Source organism: Chiroxiphia lanceolata, chromosome 9 (genome assembly GCF_009829145.1).
Source record: "Chiroxiphia lanceolata isolate bChiLan1 chromosome 9, bChiLan1.pri, whole genome shotgun sequence".
Taxonomy (NCBI): Eukaryota; Metazoa; Chordata; class Aves; order Passeriformes; family Pipridae; genus Chiroxiphia; species Chiroxiphia lanceolata.
In genome coordinates, this window is record NC_045645.1 from 21,276,510 (window position 1) to 21,293,459 (window position 16,950).

A 16,950-nucleotide genomic window follows, 5' to 3' on the forward strand; every position below is an offset into this window, starting at 1 on the left:
AGCCTTTATCACAGCATAAAGACAAGGTCATATTTTCTTATGATTTCCAATTTGTTCTCCACTTGTACAGTTTCTGCACACATCTTTTTGAACAGTATCTGCACATGTTTTTCTCATGACTGTTTTCATTTCCCAAGAATTTCTCTGCCTCATCATCCATTAATCATTTTTCCTTCTACCTTTCTTTCTTATTCAGCACAAGGAAAATCTCAAGGAAGAAACTGTCACTGTCAAAACTTTTAACCCAACTTCAAAGAAAAACAAATAAAAAATCCATAAATAAACTTATTGCTTTTAGAGTACTTCAGCTAGATCGGTTTCTTCCTCAATGAGCCTTACCAGCAGAAGACGAGATATTTTAATCCAGAATCCTCATGTTTTGTTTAGACCATCTTCCAACTTCCACCACTTCTCATCAAATTTAAATGACTTTTGATTCTGGGCTAAGCTGTGTCAGCAAAAGTTGAATTTGACTCTTACAAGCATAAAAAGAGAAGCACAACACATCAACTTGACTACACTATGCTTCTTGCATTCATTATTCTTCACTAGAATAGCCAAAGACAGATATGACAGAATATGATGTTGACAAGTTGCAACCCAAAATAATTGTCTTCACTGGTGATATCAAACTCCTCCCAATATTTAGACACTGCAGTTGCTGGTCATTGATTCACAGCAAACATCTGCTTCCTAAATTAGTACCCGTGCTTCAGCACCATAACATGCAACACTGGTAGCGGTAGCATACTAAACCTCCTAAAAACAAAGCAAATTTATGTGCCAGTGTTCTTGAAAAGCTCTTAGGATCAATGAAGTAACATATGCCTGAAATAACTGATCTCTTACAAGTGCTGCCCTCTGGATAGCATCTTCTGTCTCTCAGGGCAATGTGCAATCTGATGAGTAGTAGTACTTAGATTATGCAAAATAGATGCCAAGTGGTTAGCAAAGACATTCATGTCTTTAAAAGCTATCTCCACCAAGTTACAGGAGGACACAGAGTGCCTATACTGGCAAAACGCAAATGAAAAAGCTCACTTCATTTGAAAACTGACAGTATAATGTATTTCTCATTACTATTTATTTTAAACATTTGTAATGTCACAAGCAATTCTGTAAGAAGTCCTCTGCAACGTCTCTAATAAAGGGACCTGAACATCTTGCAGATGTTCTGCAATTCTATTGGCTTTCAAAAATATTATGGGTACCAAGAACTTTACTCAGTAAGACTACCCTGACAACTCACAGAACTGTTCTGTGTAAGTAAGTGGACTGGGGGAGGAGAGGGAGGAGAAGTAGAACCATATTTTAGGCATTGGTTACATACATCTTTTAAACACCTATTAATTGAAATTTTTTGGTAATTTCAATGGTACTTAGTTTTCAATAAAAACTGATTTTAAAGTATCCTTGTATATAAAGGTCATGTAAATACTTCTCTCAGACTTCAACAGTAAATAAACCCTCCAGTATCCCCAAAAGCTTCTCAGAGCTGAATTCTACATGAGACAGCTGTGTTTAAAGACCCAGACCTATAAGGACTATTCTGCAAGCACATATTACACTTCACTGCAACATACACCACTGAATGGGAAGAACTCAGACTTGTTAGCAAACACTTAAAAGAAATATTCTCATCCTCTTCTGTGTGATTTAATTCCTGTGCTTGATGTTTTCCCCTCTGACTGTATTAATTTTCAGAGTTACAGGGTGTTCATTTTTTTCTTTTATGTGTGTCACAACACACAGAACAATTTATAGAATCATGAAGCAGGTTCATTTTGCTAGAGGGAACAAAGTGACGATACGTGTTCCCAAACATGTCAAAGGTACGTGAGTAAGAAAGGTGTGGTCTGCTTCATAGTTACAACATTGAGATTTTCAGAGCCAAGGCAGCTGCAATGCTAGTGGCACAACCAGCATTCCTACTTTTTTGAAAAGTACTTAGCTCTGCCAGGCTGTAATGTGGTGTACAGAGTTGCCATCCTGTGTAATGTTTAACTCCAACTATTCTCAGGTGTCCACATGTAGAAATATTTAATAATCCACAGCTTAGTTTTATTCCAAATAATCTGCATAACAAATCTCTAGTAATTAAGCTATACAAGAAACATAAAGGACAGAAATGTAATTACTGTAAAAAATGACACTAAAAATATCACACAGTTACACTGAAAACCCTTGAGTATTTTATACAGACACATAATGGGTCTCCAGAGGAAATGTTCACCCACTTGAGTACATAGTCTATAAGCAAGCATTTAATTTTCTTAAGGGTTGCTGCTGCCATGATTCCACAAAAGTATCTACTATAAACTAACAGGAAAAACAAAATCACCTTGAAATTCAACATAAAACTGCAATTGGTTTATGCATTTCAGAAGAACAACTCATACAGTTAAGCACTGCACACCATCACAATTAAGAGCTGAGAATACCCACAACTTGGAGAAACAGAACCTAAGCTACAAAAACAACAGTCTGCTTTTCATCGCTTAGTTATTTCTTTTAAAACTGCAGAGCACATTAGGGTAGCTCACGTTAACTGAGAGCCCAGAGGCATTTTGTTGCTCAAATAGAGCCAAAGCTCTGCAAAAAAGGAAAGAAAAATTAAGAGTTCAGCCAGCTGACCTTATCTTTGAAATCACAAACAGAGCACTCACTTTAGACCTTCATGACTTCAGCAATAAAGTTCTCAACACTGTGTGCATTACAACAGCTTTCATAATGCAACTTGAACAAGTGAGTTACAGGTTTCTCACTTTTTATTTAATGTTTAAATACTAAAAAGTCATGACACAAACCTGGGTCCACGTGTCTAGAGCTTCTTCTAATTCCATTTGTTCTTTTCTGCAAAGGAAAAATACAAATCAAGGATATGAATAAACATGTTTTCATGTAGGCACATCACACTCCTTTCATTCCCACAATCTACTAGGCAAAGTTGGTTTTCTGAAGTTATTTCCCCCAACCACGAACACAATTATCTTTATCTTGTAGAAAGATCACACTTTGAAAAATATTCTTAGTAATGTACACAGTTTTTTCATATATCCCATTTTTTCTGACACTAGGCTCAAAAGATTCTCAGTTCATAGGAGGTTCTTTCATACATCAACATTTTTTGATAACATGAACAAATGTATTTTTTAATAATTTACAAATAGGATAAGGGAAAACCATGCAGTCTGGCATTATCTGCCCCAGATCATGTCCACCAACACAAAAGGCAAAGCCTCTTGTGTTGTTTAATAAGGTAGAAACTTTGACTATTTCTACTTTATACTGAAGCTATCTAGAATTCCCTATGGAATACTTAATTTTCTTATTTTCTGGGCAAGTACTTAAATACATTTAGTAACTTGTCTCTCTCTTTTAAATTGGAAGAACCAGAGTTGTATGAAATCAGAAACTCTCTGACGAGACTCAGATTATTTTAAATTTTTTTCCACATTTTATATTCTAAGACACTTAATATGGATCCCTGGAAATTTCAATGTGAAATAACATATCTTGAACTACTGATCTGCTTTTGCAGGCTTGTTTTAACTGGTAACTTGCATGATGGCTCATGCATTTATTTATTTTTTAATCAAACCAAGCAGAGAAAAGCATGTTGCATAACAAAGGGAACAATTAGGTTGCTCTGATTTACTCGCAGTTGATATAAGCTGATGCAGGACACACACCAAGGCAAGCCATAAAGCAGTAACCTGAGGCATAACCAAATTACCAAGCCCTGTAGCAAGCAAGTAAAATGAAAAGCTTGGTTTGAAAACAGCTTTCAAACTCTCGAGTCCTTGGACATATTCTCTCTGCACCCCACATCTCTAATTAAAGAACAGATGCAAGTTTTGTTTCATCTGTAGTGAAAAGAAGAAAAATTTAAAACTGCTGCCACAATGAAGGTACTAATACTCAAAACAAAAAGCTCAATTATATCGTACAAAGTTTTTTATAGATGGAAGCTGTATTGCTGATACAGATTGATGCAGAGTGGGGAGTAACCACAGAAGGGAGGGAAAGGGGCAGGACTGGGTAAAGAAAGTCCAAAGGGAGATGGAGAAACGTTTAACTGAAATGCAAGCAATACAGTGACTCTGTAACAACCTAAGTCATATACATGACAGGATCAGAAGGAAAAGTTTCAAGGAAATTGTTCTTGAGCTGTATGGAAACATGCTCAATACCCTTAAACATATTGCAGTACCAGCAGATTCTTCACATTACTGGTATGAAATATAAATCCATGTTTTCTAAAATGACAGTTCTTCATCTATGCTCAAGTTTCCTTCTGCACAGAGATAATTAAAGCAGGCATTTAATAGTCTTGGTAAAAATGAAAGTAACCCTGATGTTTTAGATCAATTCAAGAGGCAACATCAAATCAATAGCTCCAAAAAGGGGTTTTTATCTCTCACAAGAAAAAACAGTATACATGTTTTTTTATCCAGCTAGATGGTGAACATACTGTTCACCACAATATGTTCACCACAGTAGCTTTACAGAGCCTGGCAGCCTTGCCCATGAGGCCCAGTACTTGACCTGTTCACAGCTCCCCAGTCATGCTTGCTGGTTGCAGGATGGGAAAGCATCAGGCAAATGGACCACATCGTGACTCTCATATTTTTAGAGTGCCTTTACTTAGTGGATCTTTCCAGGCAGAGACTTAAAAGGCTGGGCAGCTGTTGGCTAGGGCACAGCTGAGGTTGCAGTGAGAGCAGGCAGGCAGCAGCGCCTGGGCAGAGCCAGGGCCGTGCCAGCACACCCTGGTCCCCAGCCAGAGCTCCCCTGAACTCGCCATTCCCCTGCAGGCCTCCAGAAGGCAGAGCCCACCTGAGGCCCAGAGCCCAGGAGCTCACCACAGCATGCAGAGTTGCCCTGACCTGTCCCCCCCCACCCCCTGGCGTCAGGGTCACAGTGACACCCAAACAGCTCAAACATCAGAGAGCATTGCTGTGGTCAGCCCTGTACATGACTACCCCCATACCAGCCATATCAGCAATAACATCCTTACATTACCCAGCATGTCATTTAAGCAGTTAAATTACTATAAACTTCTGATCTAAAATAGATGCTAGAAACTATTATGCTCTAGGTTTGAAGTGCTGCATCTCTTCGTCAGTGGAGAGGCACCAGGAGCTGGCCAGAAAATTACCCAGGGTGGGTTTGCAGCCTTGTTGGGCTGATGGCAAGGTACCTATGTGCATCACAGCAGCTTCTCTGTCCAGGTCCCATTTTAACATTCTCTCCAGATTATGTAAACTCTATAATCACTGGATACCTCTGCATCTACAATCCTTTCTCATGAAAAGGTGAACACTTCCCTGCTGATCTTTCATCACCCTCTCTGCCCGGTGTGGTAGAGGAAAAAAAAAAAATACTTTTAACTTTACTGACAATTTTTGTCTAGGAACAGTAAGGATCTAACTGTCAGTTGTGAAGCAATGTCTGCTTTCTTACCTGTAGTTTAAAAAAAAAACTCCACCCCTTTCAGTGCTTTCAGCACTAAGTCATATCTCTGCAAGTTTAACTCACATTTTGAACAGAAGACATTCATATTTAATCATGAATACCTTGTTGCTTAGACAACTTCTACAGCACTCTAAATAAATCTGTTGCTAAACCCAGAAGAAAAGAATATCTTTTCCAACAGCACGTGCACAAAATAATAAGGAACTCTTATATCACAAACAAAACAAACATCACATGCAAAGGAAAAAAAAACCTTACCTCATGTTTCACGTTTCCGTGTTCTGAAACATAAGTAAAAATTGGCATTATTGGCGACGGCAAACTGTACACCTCTGCTATAGCAATCTCAGTCTGTGCTGCGTGGCATTAAAGAAAACACTGCTGCCTTCCCTTTGCTACCTGATACCTGTAGCCGCCCAGCGCCCGGGGCCGCGCCAGGTCGTTGTGCAAACCCCGCCCGGCCCTGGGCAGGCTCTGGCTGCAGGGCACGCTCCGGCAGCGGCACGGCAGGATCAGACACTACACCTTGGAAACTTTCAGAAGGTTTCAAAAACACTTGGTAAACACTGACTCGTTGGGAATTCAAAGCTACGATTCTTTGTTGCAAGTCGAGTTTACACCTTTTCTTGTCTTTGTCTTTTCAGACTATGTCAACATGTATAGAGATATATATATATACACCTTTAGCTTCGAAGTGTTCTATATTTCATGTCTTCAAGTTCAATTCAGCATTGCATTAGCATATCATAGACTGAAGCCATTGGTGGTTTATTTGCCTTTTTTATTTTAAGTTTTATGGTACTACTTAAAAATTATGAAACAAATAAACCCCTGTAGGAGATCAGAAAGACTGTGTAAAAACTAACAATTCAGCATACACAGGCCACCACACATACAAAAGACACAAAAGGGAATATCTTTCTTACATGTCTTTGAGTGTCTGATCTGATAACAGGTATTTGGGTGTACTCTAGATTTTGGTTTGGTGTGTTAGCAAAGCGCACACAGCTGTATTTACCTGTGTGCACTCTCTAGCACTACACGAGCTGCTGAGGCAAAGCCCAAACTGCACATGCCTGGTCTTCATGTAACTTCATCACATTTGAAAACTTTTACTGGAATGTCTTTTAAACAGGAAGGCATGTTCACAGTAAAAGACATAATGAAGTTTAACTGCAAGTACATTTTGTTCTGCTAAAAAAAGGTTACATTAAACAGTAAAGTGTGGGAAAACAAAATCTCTGCCTTTCTAGCACTTTATGCAAAGATAAGGCATGCCCAGACCAAACACTCCAGCTGCGGACAGGCCAGGCAGGCACAGCCTTTACCACTGGCAGAGTTCTTCTCACGTACACCTTCAGTCACCACTTCCCCCCTCACAGTACCCCAAAGACACCTCATCTGGTCATCCACAGAAAATGCTTTTATGATTATAACCTTTCCAAAAGTATTAATTTGCATTTTTATAGTGAGCAAAAGAGAAGAAAAATAAGCCTGCCCAAAGGAGGAGATGCAGGTAGTCTATTCAGATTTTCTAAGGAGCCTGAGGGAATTAGTTGCCAAAGTGTTGCTGAAATTCAATACAATTTTGGTATTTCACAATTTGATATGCCTTTTAAAAATTTTTTGCCAAAATATGAATAAAACCACCTTTTTTGAATGTTTGATCTCAGTATTATGAATGACTTCAAATGAAGAGAAGTCAAATAGGTAAGGACTTGCAAAGGAGGTCAAAACTTCAAATCCAGACTCAGGGAGTTTCTTTTCTTTTTGTTTTTTTTTCCTTTTAACAAAAAAAAGGTTTATGTTTATTTTAGTAGATCTATTATCAAAATGTTAAAATGGAAATGTCATTTATCCTCCAGTGGGAATGAATGAATCTGATTTTTAAAGGTTGCTGTTGAATATTATTTGTATCTCTAGGAAATATCCCAAACCCAGCTAGATGAATGAGTTCCATCTGATCAGAGCATTCAATCAGAATATCCCAGCAGTTTTCATAATAAATAATTAAGAAACTGTGATAACTGTTAAATAACTGAATAACTGGATTCAAGAAATAACTACACAGGAAGGTAATAAATACTCCTGATAAGTCGCACAAAATAAATTTCATTAAAAGGGAGGTGGGAGACTTGGATTAAAAAGAAGACCAACACTGATGGACCAAAACACCATTTGTGGCTTCACTATCAACACTTCAGTAATTGAAAAAATATCCAGTACTTGTATTTCCACATAAAAGCCTATTCAAAAGTAAGACATTCTTGTCTTGTTATTTCAACACAGTTCAAATACTCTCGTACTTCAGAATTCGTATTGAATTCTGTGAATTGTTTCCTCACAAAACACCTTTTTTCTCAAACACTACACAAGTATGAAAGCAAGAAAACCCTCATTTCTATTTTTAGAAAAAAAATGTAATGTCTGCAGATATCCACCAGCAGATATTTTACACATGACAACTTTAATTCAAGTTCCTGCTCGTCACCAATTTGCCAATGAAATTATCGAGTGGGTCCTCAGTTCTGACAGCCAGCTACTTCAATAGCATAGCACAGTTTGGGGGTTTTTTTTGTTTATTCACTGAGGCCATGTTACCACTGGGTCACATTTTGGTAATTATATTTTACTACAGAAGCAAGAAGAGCAGCAGCTGGCCTCAGTAAGTGAGGGAAGGCAGATCAGAAAATGGGAATAAACTGCTCCTCAGGGATGCAACAGTGCAGCTGGATTTACATGCTAACTACATGGAGAGTAAACAAAAAGGATAAATAATAAACTACTCACCTTTCTATTTTAAAAGAAAGCTCGAAATATTTAAAATGCGAGAACTGCAAAGTAAGTCACTTGGAAGGAGCTGTGGGACTATCTATTCCTTTCCGGTCATTTAGCCAGTCATTGCATAATCAGAACAAAATTAGAAATGTGACCTAGACATATCATAGTGTAGGACCCTGAAAAATATCAAGCCCCCTAAGTGGCTTTTGTTCAGGTTGAGTAAGAATCGATAGTTAAACAGTACAGCTCAACCTTTGCTGCAGTTTTTAAATAAGTGGCCTAACTCCAATGAACTTTCTGTGATTTGAGCACTTACTTGTCAATTCAGTTGACATGGAAGGCTTGGAGTAAAGCCAGCAACTTCGCAACTATTGATCAAGTCAGCAAAAACGTAAACAGTGAAAGCTGTTGGTTTGTTTTTAGCTGTCAAAACCACACGGTTTTCATGAATAATCTCTAATGTGCTGTAGCAAGCAATTATTACATAAACAGCATGGACTATATTATTGGGCATATACATCACCACATAAAAGCAACTCTAAACTTAACCCATTCATATGGCAACATTTTCTTTCAAGTTCATCATATAGTGGAAGAAACTTCTTTTCCACCTAAGGAAACTCAGTACTTTTTCAAATTGAATTATCTGAACAAGATAGAAATCATGCATAAGCTAACTAAAATTTACTACAAAAACAACCCGTTCATGTTTTTTGAATCCATTTATGACCTGATGAGACATGTCTCTAACACTCCCTGGGAAAAGCGATATAAAGAAGAAAATTTTGTGGGTGTGGCACTATATTTGAAATATTCAAAATATTTTCAGATTCTAGAACCGTTATAGGAAGTTTCTCTAATTGAAATATTCAATAGTGTGTAGAACCAGCAAACATTTGCCTGAGAATACTTAATTCAATATAATTGGATGGACTTGGAAAAATTCCAGTCTGGAAACAGAAATGAATTGTTAATTCTGCTGGTATAGACTAGGAAACAGACTACAGTTCTGCAGTATGTTCTGTGCAGAGTGATTCTGTTTTATCAGTCCTGAAGCCTCTGAAGGAACTGCAAGGGGCACACAACAACCTGTATAATAGAAGTGAGAATAAGGGATACAGCTTCTCCTTTTGCCTACTAAAGGTGTGTCACTCTTAACCATTCCAAAATGTTAACACTTCCAACTAGTGGAAAAGCATCACCAGATGAGTGAAATTGTCTTGTGCCATGAAAGAAGAGAGAGAAATGCAGCTGAGAAGCCAGAAGAGGCAGCATGGGAAAGGAGACCTCATCAGCCACCAGAGAAAATAACACCACATATGTCCTTATAAATGGTCTATCAGAGAAATATGTGCATCCATTTTAAAATCCTTGTGTTTAAGGATTTCATAAAGTCTTGTGTTTAAAGACTGTGCAATCAGACTCAAAGGAGTTCATCAGAACATTAGGGAAAAAAAAGAGGGGGCATGGAGGATTTCAACTCACAGAAAGACTAAGTGATAGGGAAAACAGTAAAATACATGCAAATGTAGAGGACTACTTAAGCATGCACAGGACAATATTTAAGGGGGGCAAAAAAAGTTAAATCAATAATGGCAGAAACAAACACAGAAGACTTCAACAAGCACTGCTGATTTATAGCAACAAGGGCAGGAACAGCAACCAAGAAAATCCAAAGGCTAAATGCAGACATTTTGTTCTATTTATTAATTCAACTAATTAACTCAGCATCTTTTATCACTACAATTTCTACAGTCTGCTGAACTGTCCTTCTTTGAAGCAAAACATCTGAAGAACTGGCATACGTTTATGTATAAGGCATAGCATGAGAACACAGCAATTTATCTTCAGATTTTGTCAATGTTTCTCTCATAAGTGTATCATCTAAATCTGACACTTAATAATTTTGTCATTCAAAAGGTTTCATCTGTCTTTGGATGTCTCTCTTTTGAATTTTCACAAACTGCAACTCGGAATGAAATATAAAAAGATTTAATCCACTCAGGGAGGTTCTAAGTATCATTTCAGAAAGGCTAGTAAAAAACATCTGTTCAGTAGTCTATAAAGAAAACAATCTCAAACTGTACAAAACCAGAAAATGCTGAGGAAAACTCAAATGCCTTTGAGAAACCTAATAGTATATTCCCATGGCAATGTTTTGAACTCTGATCACCTCTTTTCAAATAGACCTCTAGAAATAGAAGAGGTCTACAGAATGGGAATGAAAATTATTTGAAGCATAGAAAAAATTCCACTTATGAAAAGATAATGAAAAAAAGAAGCTACTGAGTTCAGAGAGCATACTATTAAGAGGTCATGAGAAGTTATAAAATAATTTATCATAGAGAAGCAGTCAGTCAAAACTTCTATTGACTCTTCTCACAAAAACCCTAGGTCACATGCTGCATAGAGAACTCACTGTTCTAACATTTGTTGAGTTAGATACTTCTAAACAGGAAAGATCTAAGTCAAAGCATTAACAAGATGTAAAAACTCTTCAAACACCAAAAAAGATAGAAGGAAAATGTAACAGGATCAAGCAAGGAACATCATTCCCAGGCATTGTCTACCACACAGAGGATTTGCACTTTGCTGTGAAGCATCTGGAATGGCACTGGCAGAATGACAGAACACCAGACTAAACAGAAAACACATATATCTACACACACACACACACACACACGCACACATATATATATACACACACACATATATTCCACATCTGTGGCCATAACTAATACCACATGACTGCAGAATAATAATCTCCGGTTTCCCAAAAGGATGACTGTTTCATGTCCATTAAACTCTGTGAAAGAGGCTGAAATAGTCCCTTAGAAACAAACAAAAAGAAAAAAAAAATCCAAATACAGCAATACAATAAGTGTTCCTGGCATTTTGCTACAAGCCTTCCAGCTATGCTCCACGATTTCTTATCTAACAGCACTCTCAGGCCACCTTTGCTGATTTCTCAGAGAAGCAGCAAATGACACCATTAAAAAAATACATTTATAATAAATTAATTTCTCTAAATATTTCAAAAAAATATTCAAAATTAAAACCATGTTAAAATTTTGTGCATGTAGAGCCTACTTTTTGCACAAAATGCAGTGAAAATACTGAATTTTACATGATGTCTTTATGTCTGCATTCCTTTAGTAATATTTCATAACTTAGCAGGCACAGCAGGTAACTTATGGGAGACTTCATTTCTCAGCACAGCTGGAAAACAATTCCTACTCAAGTTGCAGTAACAAATATTTCAGAGAGTCTGAATTGTCCCTTTCCTTTCTTGGCCACATAGGGAAGCAGAAAATGGTAAAGCTCCTCCTAAAACCTTTCCTTACTCCGTGCACATTATAAATGGGCAGCACTGCTCCATCAACAGTTCTTTCTTTCAAAAGGCAAATAAAGAGTAAAAGTAGAAAACAGTAGGGAAAAATCTGAGGATTTTCCTTCCTACTCTCTGGCCAAAGTCCCTCTATCAGGTAGAGGGATGACACATTTTCAGCCAAGTAAGCAAAGCCCTTTGTCCTTTCCATCCTCATTGATTGATAAAGCAAGAGGAAAGTATGGCAGCAGCTGTAATTTAGAGTTCATTTTAGCAGCTATGATCTCAGAGCAGGCTGTAAGGAAAGGCTCCTGTCCTTCTGCCTCATGAGCATGTAGAAGACCACAACTCTCCTGTCTTAGACTAGAGCTACAGGAATCTGGAAGCCTTTGAATAGAAGAAAAAATAGACTGAGAAGAGAAAGTGAAGTTTGAAGAGAGCATCGAGACCAGAACACCTGGATGTAAGCAAAACATGTAACACAAAACACTATCTTAACAAACCAGTTGCTTCCAATTTCAGAGCACTGTCATTTTACAAATATCAGGAAGATGATTTAAAGTAAAATCCAAAATAACATTCTGCTCCTTTAAATTTTTTAAATTATAACTTTTCCACTTACAAAGAAGGAGAAATGTGATTTTGTTGTTGTTATTTTTGTTCTCTCTATGAAGTGCACAGCATTGCTTAAGTATACAGGAAAATTGCGAGAAATCAGACCTTTTATTACCTAGACCTGATACATGTTGCACCATATGTGTCCACAGATATTTACAGAGGAATGGAAAGACAAGCTCCTGCCCCCCAGCACGCCAGCTATCCAATTAAAAGAAAAACTACAGAAGTGATATTAAAAGGGAAAGGAAAAATGTAGAAGTAGGGGTGGTTTATACCACAGAAAATAGTTCTCCGGTGAATAACAATGTTTTTGTTTTTCCACTCTATATTTTAAATGCAATTGCTTTAAAACATTCAATTTTTACATAATTTAAATATTTATTGTCTTTATAATATCTGTAGAAGGTTTGGTGAAAAAACTATGTTCCAAAAAGGATCTCAATCACAAATACTGTAATTGCTGTCATGATTTTCAGATCTACAAAAGATTATTTTTAAAGAGCCCAGACTTGGAGGACAGCATGGAAGATCTCCAATACAGAAAAGCAGCTGAGGAAAAAGAAGTTCACTGACTGCAGCAAAAGTCACTACCTGCCATCCTGTTGATTTCATGAAAGAATGACGCAGGTAAACAGCACTGCGAGCCAAAAGCCAAGTAAAAGTCAGGAAGTGATGCAAACAGGGACAAAGACAGAAACAAGCTTATACAATGTTGAAAAGAACAACAAGCTACAGTTGAAATCTTGAAGCAGCAGCTTAGTAAAGAGCAGTGGATGAAGTCATCATGTAATTCAAGCAGTGGGAGAAAGATTATCTCTGCAACAGCATTTTGCAAAGATTGTAGATACTAATGTCAAAAAGAAAATAACCCAATGGAAGGGGTTGCTGTAGCTTATGTGAGGTGAGACATGAGAAACTTCACAAACTATTATGAAATAATCGTGGAAACGAATGTGCATGTTTTAGAGAAGTGAGAAGGACAAATAACTAGAAACTTCCCCAGCATATACAAAATTGAATTCTCTTTCAAACACAACCAAAAAAAAGGCATAGAGGGAAGAGTCACAAATAGCAGCAACTAGCTAGTGACTAACTAGCTATAGTGTAACAAACTCACTGCCACCAAATGCATAGGTACAGGGAAGGAAAGGAGTGGCCAATGATGAGGGCTAACATTTACCATTAGCAGGGGGAGATCCAGAAGACGTCAGAAAGATTTACAGGTACAATACTGAGCAGAAAGGGAAGATGTCAAATTTTTTGAGTCATTTGAGGGAGGCCAAATGATAATTGAAGTCAAAAGAGCCCTGAAGGTCTCAAAGAGCAGAATAACAGAGGAAGTGCAAAGTGACAATGGTCAGGGAAGAAACTCACAGAGTACAGGAATCGATTAAAAGAAGAAAAAAACCAGTCCTTAGATGTGGGAAGTAGAGAGCCATCAATCACATTTTTGTGAATACTGTGAGTGGACAGAAACCATGGAAACCAAAGAGATGAAAGAGGAAGCTGAGGCAACACATACAGCTTTAGGAACTGAGAGGAAAATATGAAAATTGACAGACAAAGGGAGAACCACAAGGATGATAGATGATGTCCCGTACAGTAGGTGTTACATATGAGCAGACTACAACTGAAACGAGAGCAATTCCTTCTTGTATACAACATTGACAAAGAAATTGGGTTTGACCTGTAACAGTTCTCTCCTGCTTCTGAACATTTCAATTTAGTAGCAATAAAAATCCCTATGAATCGTAAATGCAATTCTAATTGTGCTTATAAATGGAAGTTTCACAAGTATGCATGTTACAATAAACACAAATTAGAAGTAAATTAAACCTTAATTACATCTAGCAAGTTTCATGTCCTAATTAAAAACGGTATTCTAACAATAAAAATGACTTACCACCTAAATTAGCCCTGCCACAGTTGTCTAGTCTTCCTAAACATTCTTTGTGTGCTCCAGCTCCACACTTAGAACATAAATAGCCTTGATAAAATGTTCCCCTGTAAAATAAAATTAAGTAGTGATACATTAGAGGTGACAAATTCCACACATAAAGGACATAAGAGACATGGCAGAAGGTATTAGAAGTCATTTGCTGTTCTGCATAATGATAGTCCTTAAAGGATTGAGAAAAAGTGACAACTGACAAACAAGCAGCTCATCCTCTTTTCCCCACTACTAAAAAGTTACAACCAGATAGTTCTTTTGGACTACTAGTATAGTAACAATCTCCATTTCAATTTAATCCAAAACAACTTTGGAACAGTACACTTGAAATTGTACCATTATGCATCCATCCTTCTATAGATCTACACTTTGTTTCATCTCAATGGGGATTTGCCTAGGCACCATGACAAATAAGATCCATTTCAAGAGAGCTGTAAGTTTGAATATATATTTAAGCATTAGGGAGTTTATAGGCTATATTGCCAACATTCTTGACTTTAAATTTGTTCATTTTTTAAAAAATAGATACCTTGGTACACTTCAGTTAATATTCAGAGCTGCCAATAACTGTAAATGTCTATATACCACAAGGTAGCACTTGGGGATACCCAAGCTATCTTCAAGCAATGTGTATGGAGAATAACACAGCACCATGTGGGCTGTGTCCTGAATGCAAGAGAGCTGTTTCTCAGCAACAGCAGGTAGTGCAGTAACAGACACAATAACTCAGCTATACTGCTTCAAATTCAGAAATCAGCCCTCCTGCCTTCAAGTTTAGAATGCCTGCACCATTCTTCATAGCCACTTAGATCTTACTGTTTTGAGAAAAAAAAAAAATCTTTGAAAATCCAGGTCAGTCTAACTGTTCAGGAAAAAGGCTGCTAAAGGAAAAAAAAATCTATGACAGGGAGGAACATACCTGAAGTTATTTTATTCCATGTCTGTGCTTAACAAAAGCACTACCCATACTCAAATGCCCTTGTTAAAAATGCTGTGGCTATATTTTTTGAAATATCAATAATATGCAACATAGAATCATAGAAAGGTTGGAGTTCAAAGGGATCTTAAAGATTATCTAGTTCCAATTCCTCCTGCCTTGGGCAAGGACATCTTCCACTAGACTGGGGTGCTCAAAGCCCCATCCAACCTGACCTTGAACACTTCCAGGGATGGAGTATACACAACTTGTCTGGGCAACCAGTTAGGAGCACCTGAACTGGCCAAAGTTTAGAAAGCTTTTGCATCTGCAACTTAACACTATGAAATCTGGGGTCAATACATTGCTTTATACCACTGGACATGTCATCTTTACAAAAAAAAAACCATGGTAGGTCCTAAAAGCTCAAAAATGAATGAGAAACTACAAATATAAAAGTACGTGTGCTTTTATATTTGCACATAAAGGAAAGAGGCAGAACACATGTTGTTTCTTAGCTTGTTGGCCTCACAAATCCTTGTTTATGAACGCATCAGTTGTCTGCTAGCATTCCTTACCTAGCCTTGCAACATCTGTCTTCAATTTGTCTACATATCTGGTTCAGAAATGCGCCTGTTAATGCCTCACAGTTATTTTCTGTCTCACAAAGCAGTCTCTCCATAGCAAACATTTACAAGGATCATCATCATTTGATTTTCTGAAACAATATTCTATCTCTCTTTGCAACTGCTGGTCTACAGCAAGGGACTCTGTGGAAGAGCCATCATAGTCAAAATTGTGAAAAATGGTTGCCATTTACTCTTACATAAGAATCATGATAAAGCCATCTTCTGACAAATGAGAAGCATCTGGATGTTTTCAGCTTTTAACAGCACTCCTGTTAATATTTGGAAATTTGATTACAAAAACTTGCTAATACAACAAGAAACACTAGCTATGACTTCATGAAAACCTTTACAATCTTACCTTAGAAGCATCTGGCAGACTTTACAAGATGTCACACGACTGAAGGTGTGCATTTTGAACTCATGAAAGCTTGTATCCGCATAGTCTGGCCGTATATTTGACCTAAAAAAAGTTTGAAAATCTGCATTAAACTAATGAAATCTAGAGCACAATGCAACATTCAAAGGAGGAAATTTGAACCCACAAACAATTAGTTTTATTTATACTTTAATGGTTTTCACTGAAAAGAACCAGAAGTATGGAGTTGACCATACACCTTGAAATGAAACTTGAATTATAACATTATGCAGACCTAGTTCTTAAATATACCCTGTAACTACCTTAGCTGTCACAATTAATAGAAAACTGAACACCAAAACAAACTTCACCTGGTTTTTATTCCTGTTTGATAAACTAGGATCATTTTATAAACCTAAAGAATGCTCACCTTTTCCTTCTCAAAAATATTTTGTTATGTGAATGTACAAGGAAAAGCAGCTCACACTCTGAGAACCACCATATTTGAAACATTAGCAGCAAATTTAGGACAGTTAGGTCATAACTATGCAGCAATATACTTGATAACACGAGTGTTTTCAAAAGCAATTAGAAAATATTCACAGGGGTTTGGCTAGTCTTTTTTAATTGTGTTGCCCAATGCGTACAGCTGTTGCTACACACAGGAAACTTAACAAACAAAATAAAAGATCACTATTCACACTACTAAAATACCAAGACTCTATTAGCAGGCTCATTTCCAAAGATCAGACTTATGTACAAAGCACTGGTCCATTACTATACATGTGTTTTGTTTATCCTCCCTACTGATCCCTTTTAAAAGCAGGTGTATAATTTAAAAATGACCCACTGATCATTTTGTTGCACCAGTTTTCTGGTTTATTTAAATTTTAT

General features: G+C 37.2%; 1 protein-coding gene across 2 annotated transcripts in view; it reads right to left on the minus strand.

The window, feature by feature from the left end:
- VAV3 (vav guanine nucleotide exchange factor 3) overlaps positions 1–16,950 on the minus strand; it is a 156,708-nt gene that overhangs the window by 48,885 nt on the left and 90,873 nt on the right. For both annotated transcript variants that reach the window (XM_032696978.1, XM_032696979.1), the window contains exons 16-19: positions 16,060–16,161; positions 14,109–14,209; positions 5,737–5,759; positions 2,808–2,853 (exon numbers count right to left, since the gene is read on the minus strand). In XM_032696978.1, coding sequence (XP_032552869.1) covers positions 2,808–2,853; positions 5,737–5,759; positions 14,109–14,209; positions 16,060–16,161 — 272 coding nt within the window. The remainder of the gene's footprint in view (positions 1–2,807; positions 2,854–5,736; positions 5,760–14,108; positions 14,210–16,059; positions 16,162–16,950) is intronic.